Source organism: Lepus europaeus, chromosome 4, assembly GCF_033115175.1.
Source record: "Lepus europaeus isolate LE1 chromosome 4, mLepTim1.pri, whole genome shotgun sequence".
NCBI classification, from domain to species: domain Eukaryota; kingdom Metazoa; phylum Chordata; class Mammalia; order Lagomorpha; family Leporidae; genus Lepus; species Lepus europaeus.
In genome coordinates this window covers 149,578,985-149,594,935 of record NC_084830.1, presented here as the reverse complement: position 1 = coordinate 149,594,935, position 15,951 = coordinate 149,578,985, and the positions used below count along the sequence as shown (strand labels likewise).

The 15,951-nt window shown below is 44.4% G+C and overlaps 1 protein-coding gene across 1 annotated transcript in view; it reads left to right on the top strand.

The window, feature by feature from the left end:
* Positions 1 to 133: 133 nt before the first annotated feature.
* The window catches only part of SLC27A6 (solute carrier family 27 member 6), an 80,258-nt gene continuing 64,440 nt past the window's right edge, over positions 134 to 15,951 (top strand). The window contains exon 1 of the mRNA XM_062189227.1: positions 134 to 1,009. Coding sequence (XP_062045211.1) covers positions 529 to 1,009 — 481 coding nt within the window. The 5' untranslated portion in view covers positions 134 to 528. The remainder of the gene's footprint in view (positions 1,010 to 15,951) is intronic.

Genomic DNA, 15,951 nt, shown 5'->3' with positions numbered 1-15,951 from the left:
GGGCAGTGCAACCCCAAGGACACTGGGAGGGGGAGCGGCGGCGCGCGCAGGGCCGGGCTGGAAGCGCCCGCCGGGGCCGGGGCGTGGAGGGGGCGGCGCCGAGCAGCCTGGAGCCCGTGGGCCCCGAGGCGTGGCCCCGCGGCCCTGCGTGGTTCGGGGCGGGTGGAGACGGGACGCTTCTACCTTTCTCAGTCACTCCAGCCTCTGCCGGCTGCAGCTCAGCTTCCCAGTCTAAGAGCTCAAAGAGCTGCTCCGGGCGGGGAGGAAGGAGCCCTGGTGCAGGAGCGCGCGCCGAGCCGCCCGCCGCCGTCGAAGAGGGAGCGAGGCGAGGCCGTCGGGGTTCCTAGGAAGCCGGCGCTGTCAGCCCTCCAGCCGCCCGGGTCCCCAGTCGCATCCACAGCACGCCTCGGGCCGGCTTCTCCGAGCAGACTTGGCGGGATTCGCCAGCGGCAGGTGCGGGCAGCGAGCGCAGCTGTCTCTGCCCAGGGCTGCGCCGGGAGCCGCGGGAGCCCTGGCCTCGTGGTCCCCATGCTCGTGTCGTGGCTAGCGGGCCTGGGGGCCGGGCTGCTCGGCCTGCACGTGGTGCAGAAGCTCCTCTTCCCTTACTTCTGGGACGACTTCTGGTTCCTGCTGAAGGTGGTGCGCTATGGCGTTCGGATGGAGGTGTACAAGCGGAGAGGGGAGCTGGTCACTGTGCTGGACAAGTTCCTGAGCCAGGCCGCCAGGCAGCCCCACAAACCCTTCATCATCTACGAGGGAGACGTGCACACCTACTGCGACGTGGACCGGAGGAGTAACCGGGTGGCCCGCGTCTTCCTGAGCCAGGCCTCGCTCAAGCCCGGCGACACGGTGGCGCTGCTGATGACCAACGAGCCCGACTTCGTGCACGTGTGGTTCGGCCTGGCCAAGCTGGGCTGCGTGGTGGCCTTCCTCAACTCCAACATCCGCGCGCACTGCCTGCTGCACTGCCTCCGCACCTGCGAGCCCACCGCCCTCGTGGTGGGCGCAGGTAGGGGACGGGCTGTGGGCGGCCCCCGCCTGTTTGTTCTCCAGGGTGGTCCTGGAAAGTGTGATGAGGCGCGCGTGGCCAGGGTGCAAAGGCGGTGCCCTGTGGCCGGTGGTGCTTTGACACATCTTCCTCTTCAGTCACTTTCCCTGCGACAGCTGAGTGATTGTCCGCAGGGTCTGGGGTGTGCACTGCTTCGTACCATTGTGGGAAGAGGGCGGGTACTGCTCCTGGTACCTTCAGGAATGCACACACAGCCTGTTAGTTCTGCTTTTCATCAGCTCAGACATAACGTTGGAGGAGTAGGAAACTTATCGCGACGTCATTATGGAATGCCTGTTTGCCTCTAATAGTAACTTGGTCCTGCGTGATTGCATTTGCAAAATAGATAGGTTTAATCTGCAGGGCACGCGTTCCTTGCTTTACGTCTGTTCTTGTACACTCTCTGCAAGCTGGGATTTGCCCAGCAAAGTCGGGCTCCCATCTTTCTGGCGGCGGGCAGCCTCCGTGAGGCCTCTGTCTTCCCCTGACTTGCGCGCTCACCGTTTTTAATTTTTTTTCGGCCTGTTCTACCCCTCCCTTTCCCACCACCTCGGAGTTAGGACGGTGTTGGACGCACATATGTTCACTGAAGAGCAAAGAGAAGACTTTGGTTCAGCGGCTACTTAACCGAGAACCCAGGAATCTGGGTTGCTTAGCAACATGAAGTTGAGGTATGAGAAATGTGACTGACTTGGCGTAGGCTAAATGGTTTCTGGGTATTCTCATATGGGAGGGTGAGTATTCCCGACACAACCCTTAGTAAACAAGTCTTTAGATTTGTAGGTATGCCCTGATGTCAGAGCGATATGGAAAAGAAATCTACACGTGTACCCTAGTGAGGTCTAAAGCATTGAACTTTCCAGATCACTTCTTTCACATGATATTCACAAGGCTCATAAAAAGAGATCTGGCAATGAACAGAAAAAAGGGCTGGGCTTCCTTCAAGCCTGTCTGTCTGTCTGGTTCCTGTTTGTCCTTGCAGCCCAGTAAGTGGCAAAACCTTATTTTGTTTGGGCTGCACGGGTAGAGGAGCCTGAACAAGCCCCTGTGTGTTGCTCGTTCATTTCCCCCTCCCCCTCCACTTATGTCCACTAAGCTATTTCTTCCACAGTTGAATCTCTCACTTTGGAAGGAGGATCACTAGTGTGCTTGAGTTTCACTGAGCCATGACAAGAAGTAAAATAAATGAGTCATTCCAAATTTAGACAAGGTGGTGGAATTGTGTTTGCTGCTCACATGGGAGCCAGTGAATGCCCAAGGAGAAATTATCGAAGTTCATCTATGGGCATACTTGGCAGTTTTAGCCCACTGCCTACAATATGACTCAAACTAGTGGCTGAGTTTCTGGAGTAAATGGAAACTCCAGATTACGCTGCGAATTAGTAGAGCCGTGATGTTGAGGCCAGTTCGAGTGGCACCAGTCACTCTTGCCCTCGAGAGTGGCACTTAGTTACACAGAGCTGGTTACCTCTCAAAATAGAGCATTTAAGCTTTGTTGCTGACCAAGTTGGTGCTTAGTTAGGACCAATTAATGTTGCAGTTTTATTTGCGCCAGTTTCTGCTTTGACTGCCAATAACTAATTGAATCATTTCCTTGTGTTTGTTTTTAACACCAACAGCAATTTTCTTTTTATTTAAAAAATCCACTTTGGAGTACTAGAGTTTTATGCCAAGACTACGAGGTTACTTCAAAGAGTTCATAAAAAAGTAATTAAAAGGTGTTTATTTTAGTGCAAAATTTGTTTTGAACTTACATGTACTTTTTCATAATTTTTTTTTCATGAACCTTTTGAAGTACCCTTTATTTATTTGATTCACTCTGTAAGTAAGTAGCTGGAGAAGTCAACCTTGAACTAGTCTATCCATTTCTGTTTGGCCACCTCGAAAATATAATGTTTTTCAAAAATAGGACAATTCTGCTTTGATTAATGAATTTGTGTATGTGTGTGTGTGTATGTATGTATGTGTGTGTGTGAGAGAGAGGGAGAGGGAGAGGGAGGAGTAGTTTATCAGTCACTTTTCTGGATTTGATGCTCTTACACTGAAATACTGTGTTCTTGGCATCTTGAGCCTCATGTGTGGACAATATGTAGAGTACATGCAGTTTTTTAAACTTTCAGCCTTTTCAGATTCTTGCTGAGTGTGTCTGGTGGAGATTACTATTAAATTGTATATCCCCAGGGAGAAAATGTTGTGGTAGAAGGATAAGTCAAGTGGCTTAGAGAGGGATGAGCCAGACACACCTGGCTTTCATGTAGATCTTGCCACCTGCTCACTGTGTGATGAAAGATGGCATCATCAGCTCCCCGGAGTCTTACTTTACTTAGCTGTAAAATGCTGATAATTCAGAATTAAAGGGCACAGGTCTTGTAAAGTAGCTGAGGCTGGTATGTGATAACCAGACTCTTAGTGAATTCAGATAATTGCTATTATGATTATAGAGTCATCCCAGAGCTTCTAATATGGAATCTCATTTGGATTTCACTGCTACCATCTAATGTGCTGTTAGGTACAAGAGAAACACAAGTATGTAGACCGAAATAGGACCTTGAGCACATTGTTTTGGTACATTCTGGAAAAGTTCTTTTCCATGGATTATACAGAGCCAATTTCAAACAAGTTTGTTATTGTTGACAAAAATGTCACCAGTTACCCTTTACTCAAGGCTGACTCCATAGAAGGCGCTATGGAAACTGAAGTGGAAAGGATGTAATTGACTTATTTTAGTATTTTATTCATTGTTTTAAGGAACTTAATATGTTAGATTATCAGGGTTACAGCAAGTGCATGGTGGTTACTACAACACAATTCTCATGTTAATGTAATCTACAAAGAAATGGCTTCAGTGTAGGTCATTGGTACAATTCTAAGAATAAAATGATACTTCCCTCCCTCTTTCTCTTCTCTCTCTGTTACTGTTTTCTTAAGGCCACACAGCTTAGAGGGCTGAAGAGCAAAGATTCAAACCCTGGTCTTTGACCCAGGACTCTGCTCTGCTATATGGTTTCATTGTTTCTGAGAATGGCTATTGCATTTTGGTACAGTTACCAATGGAACATGCATTCAGATTATGTAGAAATACTAAAAGTTGAAAATATTAAGACATCATTTTTTTAAGATTTGTTTATTTATTTGAGAGGCAGAGTTATAGACAGAGAGAAGGAGAGACATAAAGGTCTTCCATCTGCTGGTTCACTCCCCCAATGGCTGCAACGGCCATAGCTGGGATGATCTGAAACCCAGAGCCAGGAGCTTCTTTCCAGGTTTCCCCTGTGTGTACAAGGGCCCAAGCAGTCATCCGCTACTCTCCAAGGCCATTAGCAGGGAGCCAGGACTCGAACCGGTGCCTCTATGGTATGCCAGCACTGCAGGCAGAGGCTTAACCTACTAAGGAAGCCACAGCCCTTGCGCCAAGAAATCAGGTGTTTAGTGCCCAGATATTTAGAAAAATCAAAGTGTTTATTCAACTGTTATTCCTTTTCCACATAGCCAGAAGTCTCAAAAATACTTGGAAAGGGGCCAGTGCCATGGTGTAGTGGATAAAGCCACCACTTGCAGTAACAGCATCCCTTATGGGTGATGGTTCGAGTCCTAACTGCTCTACTTCTGATCCAGCTTCCTGCTAATGCACCTGGGAGGGCGATGAAAGATAGCCCAGGTGCTTGGGACCCTGAACCCATGTGGGAGACCTGGAAGAGGTTCGCTCCTGGCTTCGGATTAGCCCAGCTCTGTTCATTGCAGTCATTTGGGGGAGTGATCCAGCAGATAGAAGGTCTCTCTCTCTCTCTCTCTCTCTCTCTCTCTCTCTCTCTCTGCCCCTCCTTCTCTGAAATCTTGACTTTCAAATAAATAAATAAATCTTAAAAAAATACTTGGGAAGAAATACTTGATCTGTATTTGGATCAAAAGATGTGTTGAGTAGCATCCCAAATTTCTGGATGAAATTTGAGCACTTGCTGAAAATTAAGCTGTTTTAGATCAAACCTAGTCCTTGCCCAGTTTTCCACCTCTGATATTTGTGGTGGTGTCAGCTGCCAAGGCTGTCATCTACTGATCTATATTTTCTCTTCCTTAAATAGAAAAATGTTGGGATATGCTTGTTTATCACTTACAAAATTATATGTAATTACTTCTATAGCTTTGGTTTATTTGGTCGTAATAATAACAGCGATGATGATAATAATAATCCATTCCATTTTAAAGTATGTTATGAGATTACAAGGTATTTTTAGTACATTGTCTTTTGCGATCCTCACCATAACATAAGAGGTGGGTATTAGAATGACGAAAGCATGGCTGCAGTGGGCAAGCAATCTGCTTTGGCTACTACCTGTCAACCAGGTAGCAAGGGGGCTGGAGTGGATTTCCTGCCGCTGGGTCATGAAGCTTTGCTGACGCCACCTTTGTATTTTGTTTCATTACCTTATCTCTTCTCACCCCTGCCCTCCTTTTCTCCTTTGTTACCCTAACTCTTTCTTCTCTTAACTTCTATTTATTTACTTTAAAAGATATATTTATTTATTTGAAAGGCATGGTTGCAGAGAGAGGGAGAGACCGAGAGAGGTCTTCTATCTGCTGGTTCACTCTCCATATGGTTACAACAAATGCAGCTGAGCTCCCTGGAGCCAGGAGTCCGGAACTCCATCCAGATGTGCAAGATGGGTGCCGGGACTCCAGCACTTGGGCCATCGTCCCCTGCTTCCCCAGGTGCATTAGCAGGGAGCTGGATTGAAAGTGGAGCAGCTAAGACTCTAACCAATGACCATATATATGGGATGCTGGCATTGCCGGCTGTGGCTTACCCTGCTGTGCCGCAACACCAACCCCATTTTTAAAAAAAGATTCATTTATTTAACTTTGTAATTTTGGCACAATTGATATGAGCCCTGGGAACTTGCTCCATCAGCATTGAAGTATAAGGCAGATGAACAAATTCGAAGGTGATTTAGCAGAGTTTTGTTGAGAAGGGAAGACAAGAACTCTCGTTAATACAACCCGGAGGGGAAAGAGTTCCACTACCTTCTAGAACTGGAGGTTTATATATATAATCATCAAACACTTTTCCATAGGACCAAGGAAAACTCTATCTTGACACCAGAGAGGAAGCTGTTTTTACCATACTCCCAAAGCTGGTTACAGACAGCTGGTCAGCATAAATTAGCCACCTGACCATTTGTGTGGCCTTAGTTCCAGAATTCGTTCTTCCTAACAGGTGAGGCTTCTCTGCCTCTTCCATTCTCAGGCTCATTTACTTGCTCAGGCCTGCTTCCCAGGTCAGCTGAGAAAATTTCTCGCATTACCAGAGCGCCCCTTTGTTCCCTCTCTACCTTCCTGCCAATTTCCACATTAACTGAGAGAGTGGGTGGGGGGAAATCCCTGAATGCCCTGGGCTTGGCCAAGGCTAAAGCCAGGAGCCAGAAACTTAAACCAGGTATCCTCCATGGGTGGCAGGAACCCAGTTACTTGAGCCCACACCTGCTGCCTTCCAGGGTGCACAGGACTGGGCAGCTGGAGTCGGGAGCAGAGCTGGGCGTCGAAGCCATGTGCTCTGGGGTGGAACCAGACGCCGTCCACCCCGTCTCACCTGGTGTCTTGTCCATCCACCCTCTCCCAGCACCTTTTCCACTCACCATTCCTCCGTCAAGTGAGCTGTGGCTTTTTATCCAACGGAATCATAAAGCTCTCTTAGCTGCTTTGCAGATACTGCCACAGCCTTGGGGAGCACGTCACGAAGTGGCTTGCAAGGTCTTGGAGGTGAGGAAGTTTTCTCCTCCACCACCAGATTCTCAGCACTTAGCACAAAGGGCATATTCCATCAATATTTATTGCCTGGTAAATGAGTATCCATGCATTTGAGTGAAAACCGTGAGGTTCATTTGAGCAGCTGGTGACTTTTAGTTTTCTTCCTTTTTTTTTTTTTTAAGATTTCATTTATTTGTTTGAGAGACAGAGTCACAGACATTGAGAGGGAGAGACTAAGAGAAAGGTCATCCTTCCATTGGTTCACCCCCGAAATGGCCACAAAGGCCGGAGCTGTGCCAATCTGAAGCCAGGACCCAGGAGCTTCTTCTGGGTCTCCCATGCAGGTGTTGGGGTCCAAGGACTTGGGCCATCTTCTACTGCTTTCCCAGACCATAGAAGAGAGCTGGATTGGAAGAGGAGCAACTGGGACTAGAACCAGCACCCATATGGGATGTTGGCACCACAGTGGAGGATTAACCTACTGTGCTATGGCACCTGCTCCCTCACTTTTTTTTTCTAATTGTCTACCCTCTGCTCTTCATTTGGAAACTTGTTTTGAAGGAAAAGACATGATTGGACTTCTTTGTTATGTTGCTTGATATTTGTGTTGCTAAATTTTGGAATCATCGCTCCAAAAGGCACAAAGTGTTTCAAACTTCTTGCATGCCTAAATTTTGTTCTTTCTACTTTATCAATACACTATCATCAATAACTAAATATACTATAATAAATAACTAAATATACTATAATAAATAACTAAAAGAGCTGTTCATATTACCCCAGACTCTTTTTACTTTAGATTTGATGGTATATGTTTTAGGTTTCCATCTGTTCTGAAGAATTTTGGGTTCTTCTTCAGGAAAAGCAAAATCCTCTGTCCTCGCCATAAACACACAAGAAAGCACACAGCTTTGCCCTGTTAGTCTTCAAGAACTGTTGCATTCAGATTGTGCAGGGCAAATGTTCTGGTTAATAGAAGAACCATTGTAATTCTCCAAGTGACTTCCAGCCATAAAAGGAACTGCTTCTTAAAGATCAAGAGGAAGAGTCAGAGAAAAAAATAAAGACCCCTGAAGGTTTATAGGAGATCATGTGTGGTCAGATATAAAAAACACATGGGCCGTGTGTGCCTCTATTAGCTTATCTATGCATCATGATGTCCTCACATGATTTTTGTTCAGTGTTCAGGGCACTGGGACATTTTTACTTGTATTTAGTAGAATGGCTGTTTTGTGATGTTCCATTTACTTTGTGCAATGTTAAGGATTTCCTCCAGTCCCAAAGAAAGCAAGTGATGCGTGTAAGAAGTTTAAGTGGCTTCCTTGGTTCTGTTGCTGACAAAGGCTATGCTCTCAACCGTGATGCGTGCATGATTTTCTCTTTAGTGATGGTGGAGACACTGGGCCTGGAGTTCTTATTTATAAGCTCTGCTGACAGAGAAGGATATTTGAACGCTGGCAGAAGCAAAAGCAATATAAAGGGAAGCTGCGCCTGCTCTGAGAGTTGTCAAGGCTGAACGGGAGAAACGCACATCTTGGAGTCAGGAAACTGCGGACTTGAATTCTAACCCTGTCCTTAAATGACTGGCACAGGGACTTGTGTGAATGAAATGGAGAGGGCCCGGATAGAATGCCTGGACAATGGGATCCGTGCAGGTAGCAGCTACCATCATCACTTGTGATGACACGGTGGCAGAGATGACACGCATAGAGAGAGGTTGGTCTTTGCCCAGCCCTCTATGGGATTTGTTGAGAACCTAGGGCTGTTTGGAGGGGGAGGCGGACAATGAGTTTCACAAGCAAAGTGCATGGGCTTTGATAGCAGTGTGGCAGTAGCTGCTGGCCAGCTCTCAGAGGTCAGGCACAGAGTGCTGCCAGACATGAGTTTAGAGCAGGATCCTTCGCTCTCTGTGGCCAAAACAAAGAGAATTCCACTGGTTACACTTAGGAGGCAGGAAAATAGATCCATGAGATCTGAATCTTGCAGGAATACTACCTAGGAATGAATTGCACTTCTAAAGATATATAATTTACTTAATGTTGAATCTAAGTGTGCATGAAGGGCTTTACATCTTCACTTGTAAATTTTACTGTTTATCATTGAAAACTAAGAAGTCTGTTTTGTCCAATTTATGTAATAATTATTCATTGGCAAGTCAGGGTATGTTGAAATAATATTCAGTGAGGTTATTTTTTTTTTCTTTTCTTGCCTAGTTTTGCTTATCATAAATATACTATCTGCTCTCTCAAAAGATCTGGGAACAGCTTAGAGTGAAAACACAAAAACCCATTTACAGACGTGTCTGGATATGTCATCATCATTGAAAGAGTTGTGCTTCTGCCCTCTGTCCTGTCTCAGCTCTGTATCCCATCCCTTGAGAACTTGATGGATTAAGTGAGGAATGAAGTCCCAACTCGCCCCTGCCTAGTTACACAATCTTCAGTAGGAAGAGGAGGAGCAGTGATCCGACTTGGAGAAAACCACGGAGGACAAACCTGGAAGCCCTTTCTCGTGTTTGCACCCGTCTCCCTCCCCGGGTCTGCTGCCTCCTTTAAGCCTTCAGCCCTCCCCTTCTGAGACCAAGGTCATCTCGCAGTCAGCATTGCTGGGATCCTCACCACAAGCCGTGGTGACCACCGTTACTCAGGACTGATTCTGTGCCAGATGCCCCCATGAAGGGTGTACATAAGAGAGCGCTTCGTGGAAAAAAGGAAATCAAAGAAAAATTCATTTTGATGCAAAGTATCTTGAAATCCATACCATTTTCCATAATATGTGTTTTCCATGAGCTTTCTGCTGAGTTCTCACTTACAGTTTAATTCTCTGAACACCTACATGAGCTGCATGGAGCCACTTTTAAGATAAAAAGCCTGAGGCAAGAGAAGTGAAATGACTTTTCCAAGGTGACGCAACTAGCAAGTACAAAAGCAATGTTTGAATCCAGACGCTCTGGTTGAAAATCCTACACTATGGGCCAGTGCCGCGGCTCAATAGGCTAATCCTCCACCTTGCGGTGCCGGCACACCAGGTTCTAGTCCCGGTCGGGGCACCGGATTCTGTCCCAGTTGCCCCTCTTCCAGGCCAGCTCTCTGCTATGGCCCAGGAGTGCAGTGGAGGATGGCCCAAGTGCTTGGGCCCTGCATCCCATGGGAGACCAGGAGAAGCACCTGGCTCCTGGCTTCGGATCAGCGCGGTGCGCCGGCCACAGCACGCCAGCCACGGTGGCCATTGGAGGGTGAACCAACGGCAAAAAGGAAGACCTTTCTCTCTGTCTCTCTCTCACTGTCCACTCTGCCTGTCCAAAAAAAAAAAAAAAAAAAAAAATCCTACGCTATGAAGATTCAACCTAGAATTCCAATGAGTTTAAAAAAAGTATGTATATATATACATATATATACGTATACACACACACACACACACATATATATATATATATATATACACACTTTTTTTTAAGGGTAGAATCCACAATGTAAGCTGGAGCCCATTCTTGGACAACTTCTCTGTTTCCCAGGTATTAACTTTTCTCAGTCTTCACTTCCTTCTAATAGACTCTAATTTTTGCTCCAAGTAACAGAATAAAGCTAGAACTTTATGTTGAATCTTCTTTTTTTAATGAAGAGGAAATGGATTTTTGCCACAACTTAATATGATCTGACAGGTGCATGAAAAAATTCATAAATCTTTATCTTGGTAAATGGCACATGAACAATATAGGAGGAGCAGAAGTGAGTTTAATCAGCTTTTTCTTTTTAAGGTGAAGCATTTGATGTTTGTCAGGTGGGAGGAACTTTTGGATGCCTTTACTTTATTGCATACATATAATACATATTTTAGATTTTTTAAACATTTATTTGTTTGAAAGGCAGAGTTACAGAGAGAGCTCTTCCATCTGCTGGTTCACTCCCCAAATGGCTGCAGTGGCCGGGACTGGGCCAGGCTGAAGCCAGCAGCCAGGAGCCTTATCTAGGTCTCCCACGTGGGTACAGGGGTGCAAGTACTGGGCCCATCTTCCACTGCTTTCTAAAGCCATTATTAGGGAGCTGGATTGGAAGTGGAGAAGCCAGGACTCCAACCAGTGCCCATATGGAATGCCAGTGTCTCAGACAGCACCTGCTAGTGCACAATGTCGGCCTTATATTTTATTGTATGTTTTTATGAGAATATTATTAGCATTTATTTTGTATCCACAAAGAAGATACACGATAGCAAAAGCAATGTGAAATTTTGTTAGTTCATCAGTAACTCAGTTCAGAAAGTGAACCATTTTCTCTCATGTTCCTTGGTTGTTAAAGGTCATGTAAGAGGGAAAACAAATCAAACACCTTAATTTCCAAACTGTATCAGAACAATGCACTTTTGGCATTCTCATTGTAAGCTTTATTTTGAAGCATGGGTGAAAATGTTCATAGCAAAAATTAGTTTTGAAATAATAATTATTAATGAGAAATTAGTAGCACAACCAGCTCTATAAATATACTGTAAATCTACACTAATCAACAAATATGATATCATAAATAACAAATATGATCATCACAAAACTAGACAAAGAATTGAGTGGGACAGAAAGACGCAGAGCTGCCTCCTGTCGGTGGAAAAGGAAGAATTATGCAATAAGTCACAGTAAAAGAACTAATTTTGAAAGCAGTGTTAGTGGGGCTGGGCTTTGTTTCTATGAGTGAGTTACTTCTCGGGATGCCCTCATACTAAACCGTAATCCCTGGGTTCAAGTCCTCGATCCGCTTCTGACCCAGTTTAATGCCAACATGTACCCTGGGAGGCAGCAGCTGGTGGCTCAAGTACTCAGGTCCGTGCCCCCCATGTAGGAGACCTGGATTCAATTCTGGAATCCTAGCTTCAGCCTGGCCCAGCCCCTGCTATTGCAGGTGTTTCCAGAGTGAACCAGAAGATCTCTGTCTCTGCATTTCAAATAAATATAATGAATAAGTTGAAAAAGAAGAAATAATTATACTGAATGAAAGTGGAGTATAGGTGTTAAATTTGGGGGAGTAGATTTTACATCTGAATTATGACACACACACACACACATACCCCAAAAGAAAAAAAAATAACTTATTAATTTAATTAGGTCTATCAGTTTTTCTTACCTTCAGTTGCCTTCGAATTCCTTATGTTCAATCTGCAATAAGCTCATATTTGTAAAAATAAATGGCACATTATTGATGAAAAATGAATTTCTAGGCCTGATATGAAATATTGGTATATGTGTCTTGATATGAATTGCTTTAGGACTTCGCTTATGTCAGCATAAATTTTCTTAGAAACACAGGCTACCCTAAGAGCAGCCTGTGTAGCCATGCTGCATCCTGGGACAGCAGTCGCAGCATAGAGTGAGATCTATAATTTCACTCTGGATTCTCTAGGACTACTGTCTTACAGTCTGGAGAGCTCCAATTCACCATATATAGCAATTTCACATCAGATTGGTTGTGCACAAATAATGAAGTTAAAACGTTTACCCATGTTTAAGAGCTACTATGCAATGATTCCCTTTCTTCACCTTTGCAAGTATAGCTTGTTTTTTGTAATATTGAATAACATACAGTTTGTAATGCAGCATGCATAACATCACTCACAATATGGCATATTAGAGGGATATAAAAAACTTTTACTATTTGATTTTATAGTCTCAGGAATGTAAATAAGATATATAATAATTCTGTAAATACAACAAATCAATTTGTAGAAAACCTTGTAAAGCATCATGGACAAGGCTTATAACTTATCTGCATTTGTACTTGTAACCCCATCTAATATTGTGTCTTGAAAATGGGAGAAAAAATGCATATTTCTTTTTAAAGATATAGTTATTTATTTGAAAGAATTACACAGAGAGAGGGAGAGAGTCACAGAGAGTGCTTCCATCTATTGGTACACTCCTCAAATTGCTGCAACAGCTGAGGCTGGGCCAGGCCAAAGCCAGGAGCCAGGAGCTTCCTCCAGGTCTCCCACCTGGGTTCAGGGGCCCAAGCAGTTGGGCCATTGTCTAGTGCTTTCCCAGGAACATGAGCAGGGAGCTGGATCAGAAGTAGAACAGCCAGTTCTTGAACCAGCACCCGTATGGGATGCTGGTGTCACAGGCAATGGCTTAACCCACTACACCATGACATCAGCCCCAGAAAAATACATATTTCTTTAAAGAGCTTGTTTCTTTGAAAAAAAAAAAAAAGAGTCTTCTGCAATATAGACTTTGTTCAAGGTCATAGAAAACCCAGATGTCTCTTTGTGTTATAGTTTATTAAGACCTGCATGCGTGGTCCCTGTGGTGCAGAGTTCAGTGTCTTTAACCAGGTATCTATCTACCACCTACTGTGTATGTGCCTGGTGCAGCAAGCACAAGGACCGAGTAGGACATACATCAATCTTTTAAGGTACATGCAGTCCCATACAGGTATCCATGGTAATACATTTCACTAAAGAGTAAGTCTACATGAAATAAAGTCAAGTTCCACTAAAGTATTTAAACAAATGCTATTTTGTGTCAGAACTTAATATTCAGGATTTGTTTTCCTTCTTGAAAGAAGAGAGAAAAACCAGCGTGATCACACTCCCATCTGCTGGTTCACTCCTCAAATACTCTTGATGGCCCAGGCTGGGCCAGGCTGAAGCTGAGAGCCAGGAATTCAGTCCAGGTTTCCCAGGTGGGTGACAAGGAACCAGTGACAGAGCCATCACCACTGAGTTCTAGGCTCTTTAGTGGGAGCAGGAGGCAGTTCTTAAACCCAGGCATTGCCTTTGGGGTAGGAACATCTGACCCTGGCATCTTAAGTGCTAGCAAAATGCCAGCCCCCAGGATTATTCTCAGCATCAAGTTTTAATAATATTAAAAAAGATTATCAGTGATAACTAATGATTTTTATGTGCTACATGACTTTTCAAATGTTTACTTATTTTCACTGTGCCCACTCACATTTCTAACCATTATTGAAGAAATAACTCAGTGAGATAAAATTCTCTTCCATAGCTTTGCTTCTACTGGATCAACTTGACTTTCATGTATGAAGGGAGTCAGATTCTGTCTCTGCTGACTCCTAGGAACCTGCTCAATTTCTTTTTGCTTGTAAAAATTAGCTCTTTTTATCAAAACTCATGGTTTCCTTAGACTCCAGAAGTCCAACAAAGATTTGTGGTCATAATTCATCACGTTGTTATTTTCTGTGTGCCTGTCTTCCCAGTTCAGACATAAATATCCTTAAGAATATTTAAAAATGTGTGCTGTTAATTTATACTTGCAGATAGGAGATTAGAAATTAAGATAACCAAATGAGTCAGTGCAGAGACTTGTAGTTGTAGTTTGAACATACCAGAAAGGGTTGTTCAAACAGAATATGGAATTCACATTTTTTATAAAGCAGTCTGGATCTGTGTTTTCCCATTTTTTGGTGACTTGCCTTTCTTCCAGGATTCCCTGTGTTTTTCACTTTTCTCTGTCAAAGCGATCTTTATGCAGCAGGTGCTTGTGTTACGTAGAACTGGGTATTTTCTCTGTATTGTTACATTCCGTTTTATTTGGACTTGTTCTAGGAATATAAAGTTAATGAAAACATTTTAAGTGCCCAATTTCCTGCAAAATATCAACTCCTTATCATTTCTTTATGTCCTTCTATTTTCTTGTCACTTTTGTTTGGGAATTGGCTCATTCCATTCGTCATATTTTGCTTGCTGCTTCTTTGTGATTTATTGGTGTTATGGATGCTGAGAAAGTAAATCATGAGTTTTTTCCCCAGTATTTTGCATCATGGTAGAACCAAACAGTGATTGACATATGTTTTTTGAAGTCAGTGGGTTCTGATTTACACTTCTAGAAAAATACTTAGAGCAGTCCATGGTATTCAGATTCAAGCAGAATATAGCCTGGTATTTCTGACACTTTATTTAAAAGTTCCCCCCAAAATGCTTAAGATGTAAAGGTTCATGTTTGCATGTACTTGGGCATTCTGGTCCGAGTGCATTGTCCCTTTAATACTTCTCAACCACTAATCTCTCTTATCAGGTAATGCACAGTTTTAGGGTTAATCAGGCTTGGGCTGTGAACGCGTTGTACTGATTTCCTCCGTCTGCTCCACAGAGGTACCACAAACTGGGTGGCTGGCTGAAAACAAGAGATTTGTTCTCTCTCCATTGTGGGGGTTAAAGACCAAAGTGAAGGTGTCAGCAGGGCTGCCCTCCCTCCAAGGGGCTAGGAAGACGTCGCCCTGCATCTTCATGGTTTCTGGTGGTTGCAGGAATCCTTGGCTTTCCTTGCATTAACCCCAAAAGGCCAGTGGATGGTGTTGTGTAGTGTCCCCAAGGACGCTAATGGAGAGTTCAGATAAGTAACAGAGAACCTGGAAATCGCTTAGACGTTAGGAAAGGACGGCATAGAGCAGGAATGTGGCCGTAAGGCTGGGGCAGCGTGCACAGGATCGGGGTTGAGCTTCACTGGCGGAGATCCATGCTGCAGTCAGGGATTTTAAATTTAAAAGGAAATTAGATAACATCAGTAAGTATGATTTTCTACTCTGGAGGAAGATTATGCTTCCCTGCTTGAAGGAAAGACTCTATGGGAATGATGACTTTTCGCTTCCTTTTTATCCCACAAGGCACCTGCTACCTCGGCGCTTGTATTTCCTCTTCCAGGACCCACTCCCCACTTCTGTTCCCTTCTTTTGCACCACACTGTCCTGTTAGCGGATGACCTGTGTCCTGCTTTTATAGGCAGATTAAGAAGGTCTGGTTTAATCTTCTAGATAAACTCCATGTCACTCCCCTCCCCCACAACTGCTCTTTTGGGATCCTGGCAACAGGCCTTTACTGAGATACGTGTGGTTTTTCTTCTCTGAACTTTATATTTCAACCCAGGCCTTTGATCTGGTGAGACTCCCAGACCCTTCAGGTCTGAAGCTGGGAGTTCTTCCTGGTTTTCTACCGCTCTTCCTCTTGTTTGGCTGCAGGTGCTGCCCAGGGCCAGGGAGGGGTTGCGCTCTCATCAGCCGGCTTTCAGCTGCCATCATCATGTCCTCTGAATGATGAACCCCATTTCCTGGAGGCTGTTCTTTTGCTCCTGATGCTTGTGAAAACTTTTGTCTCTGATTACATTGGCTCTGCAATGTTCTCTAAGCCACAGTGATCTTGTACCGGCAGAGGAGTCCGGGGGTTTT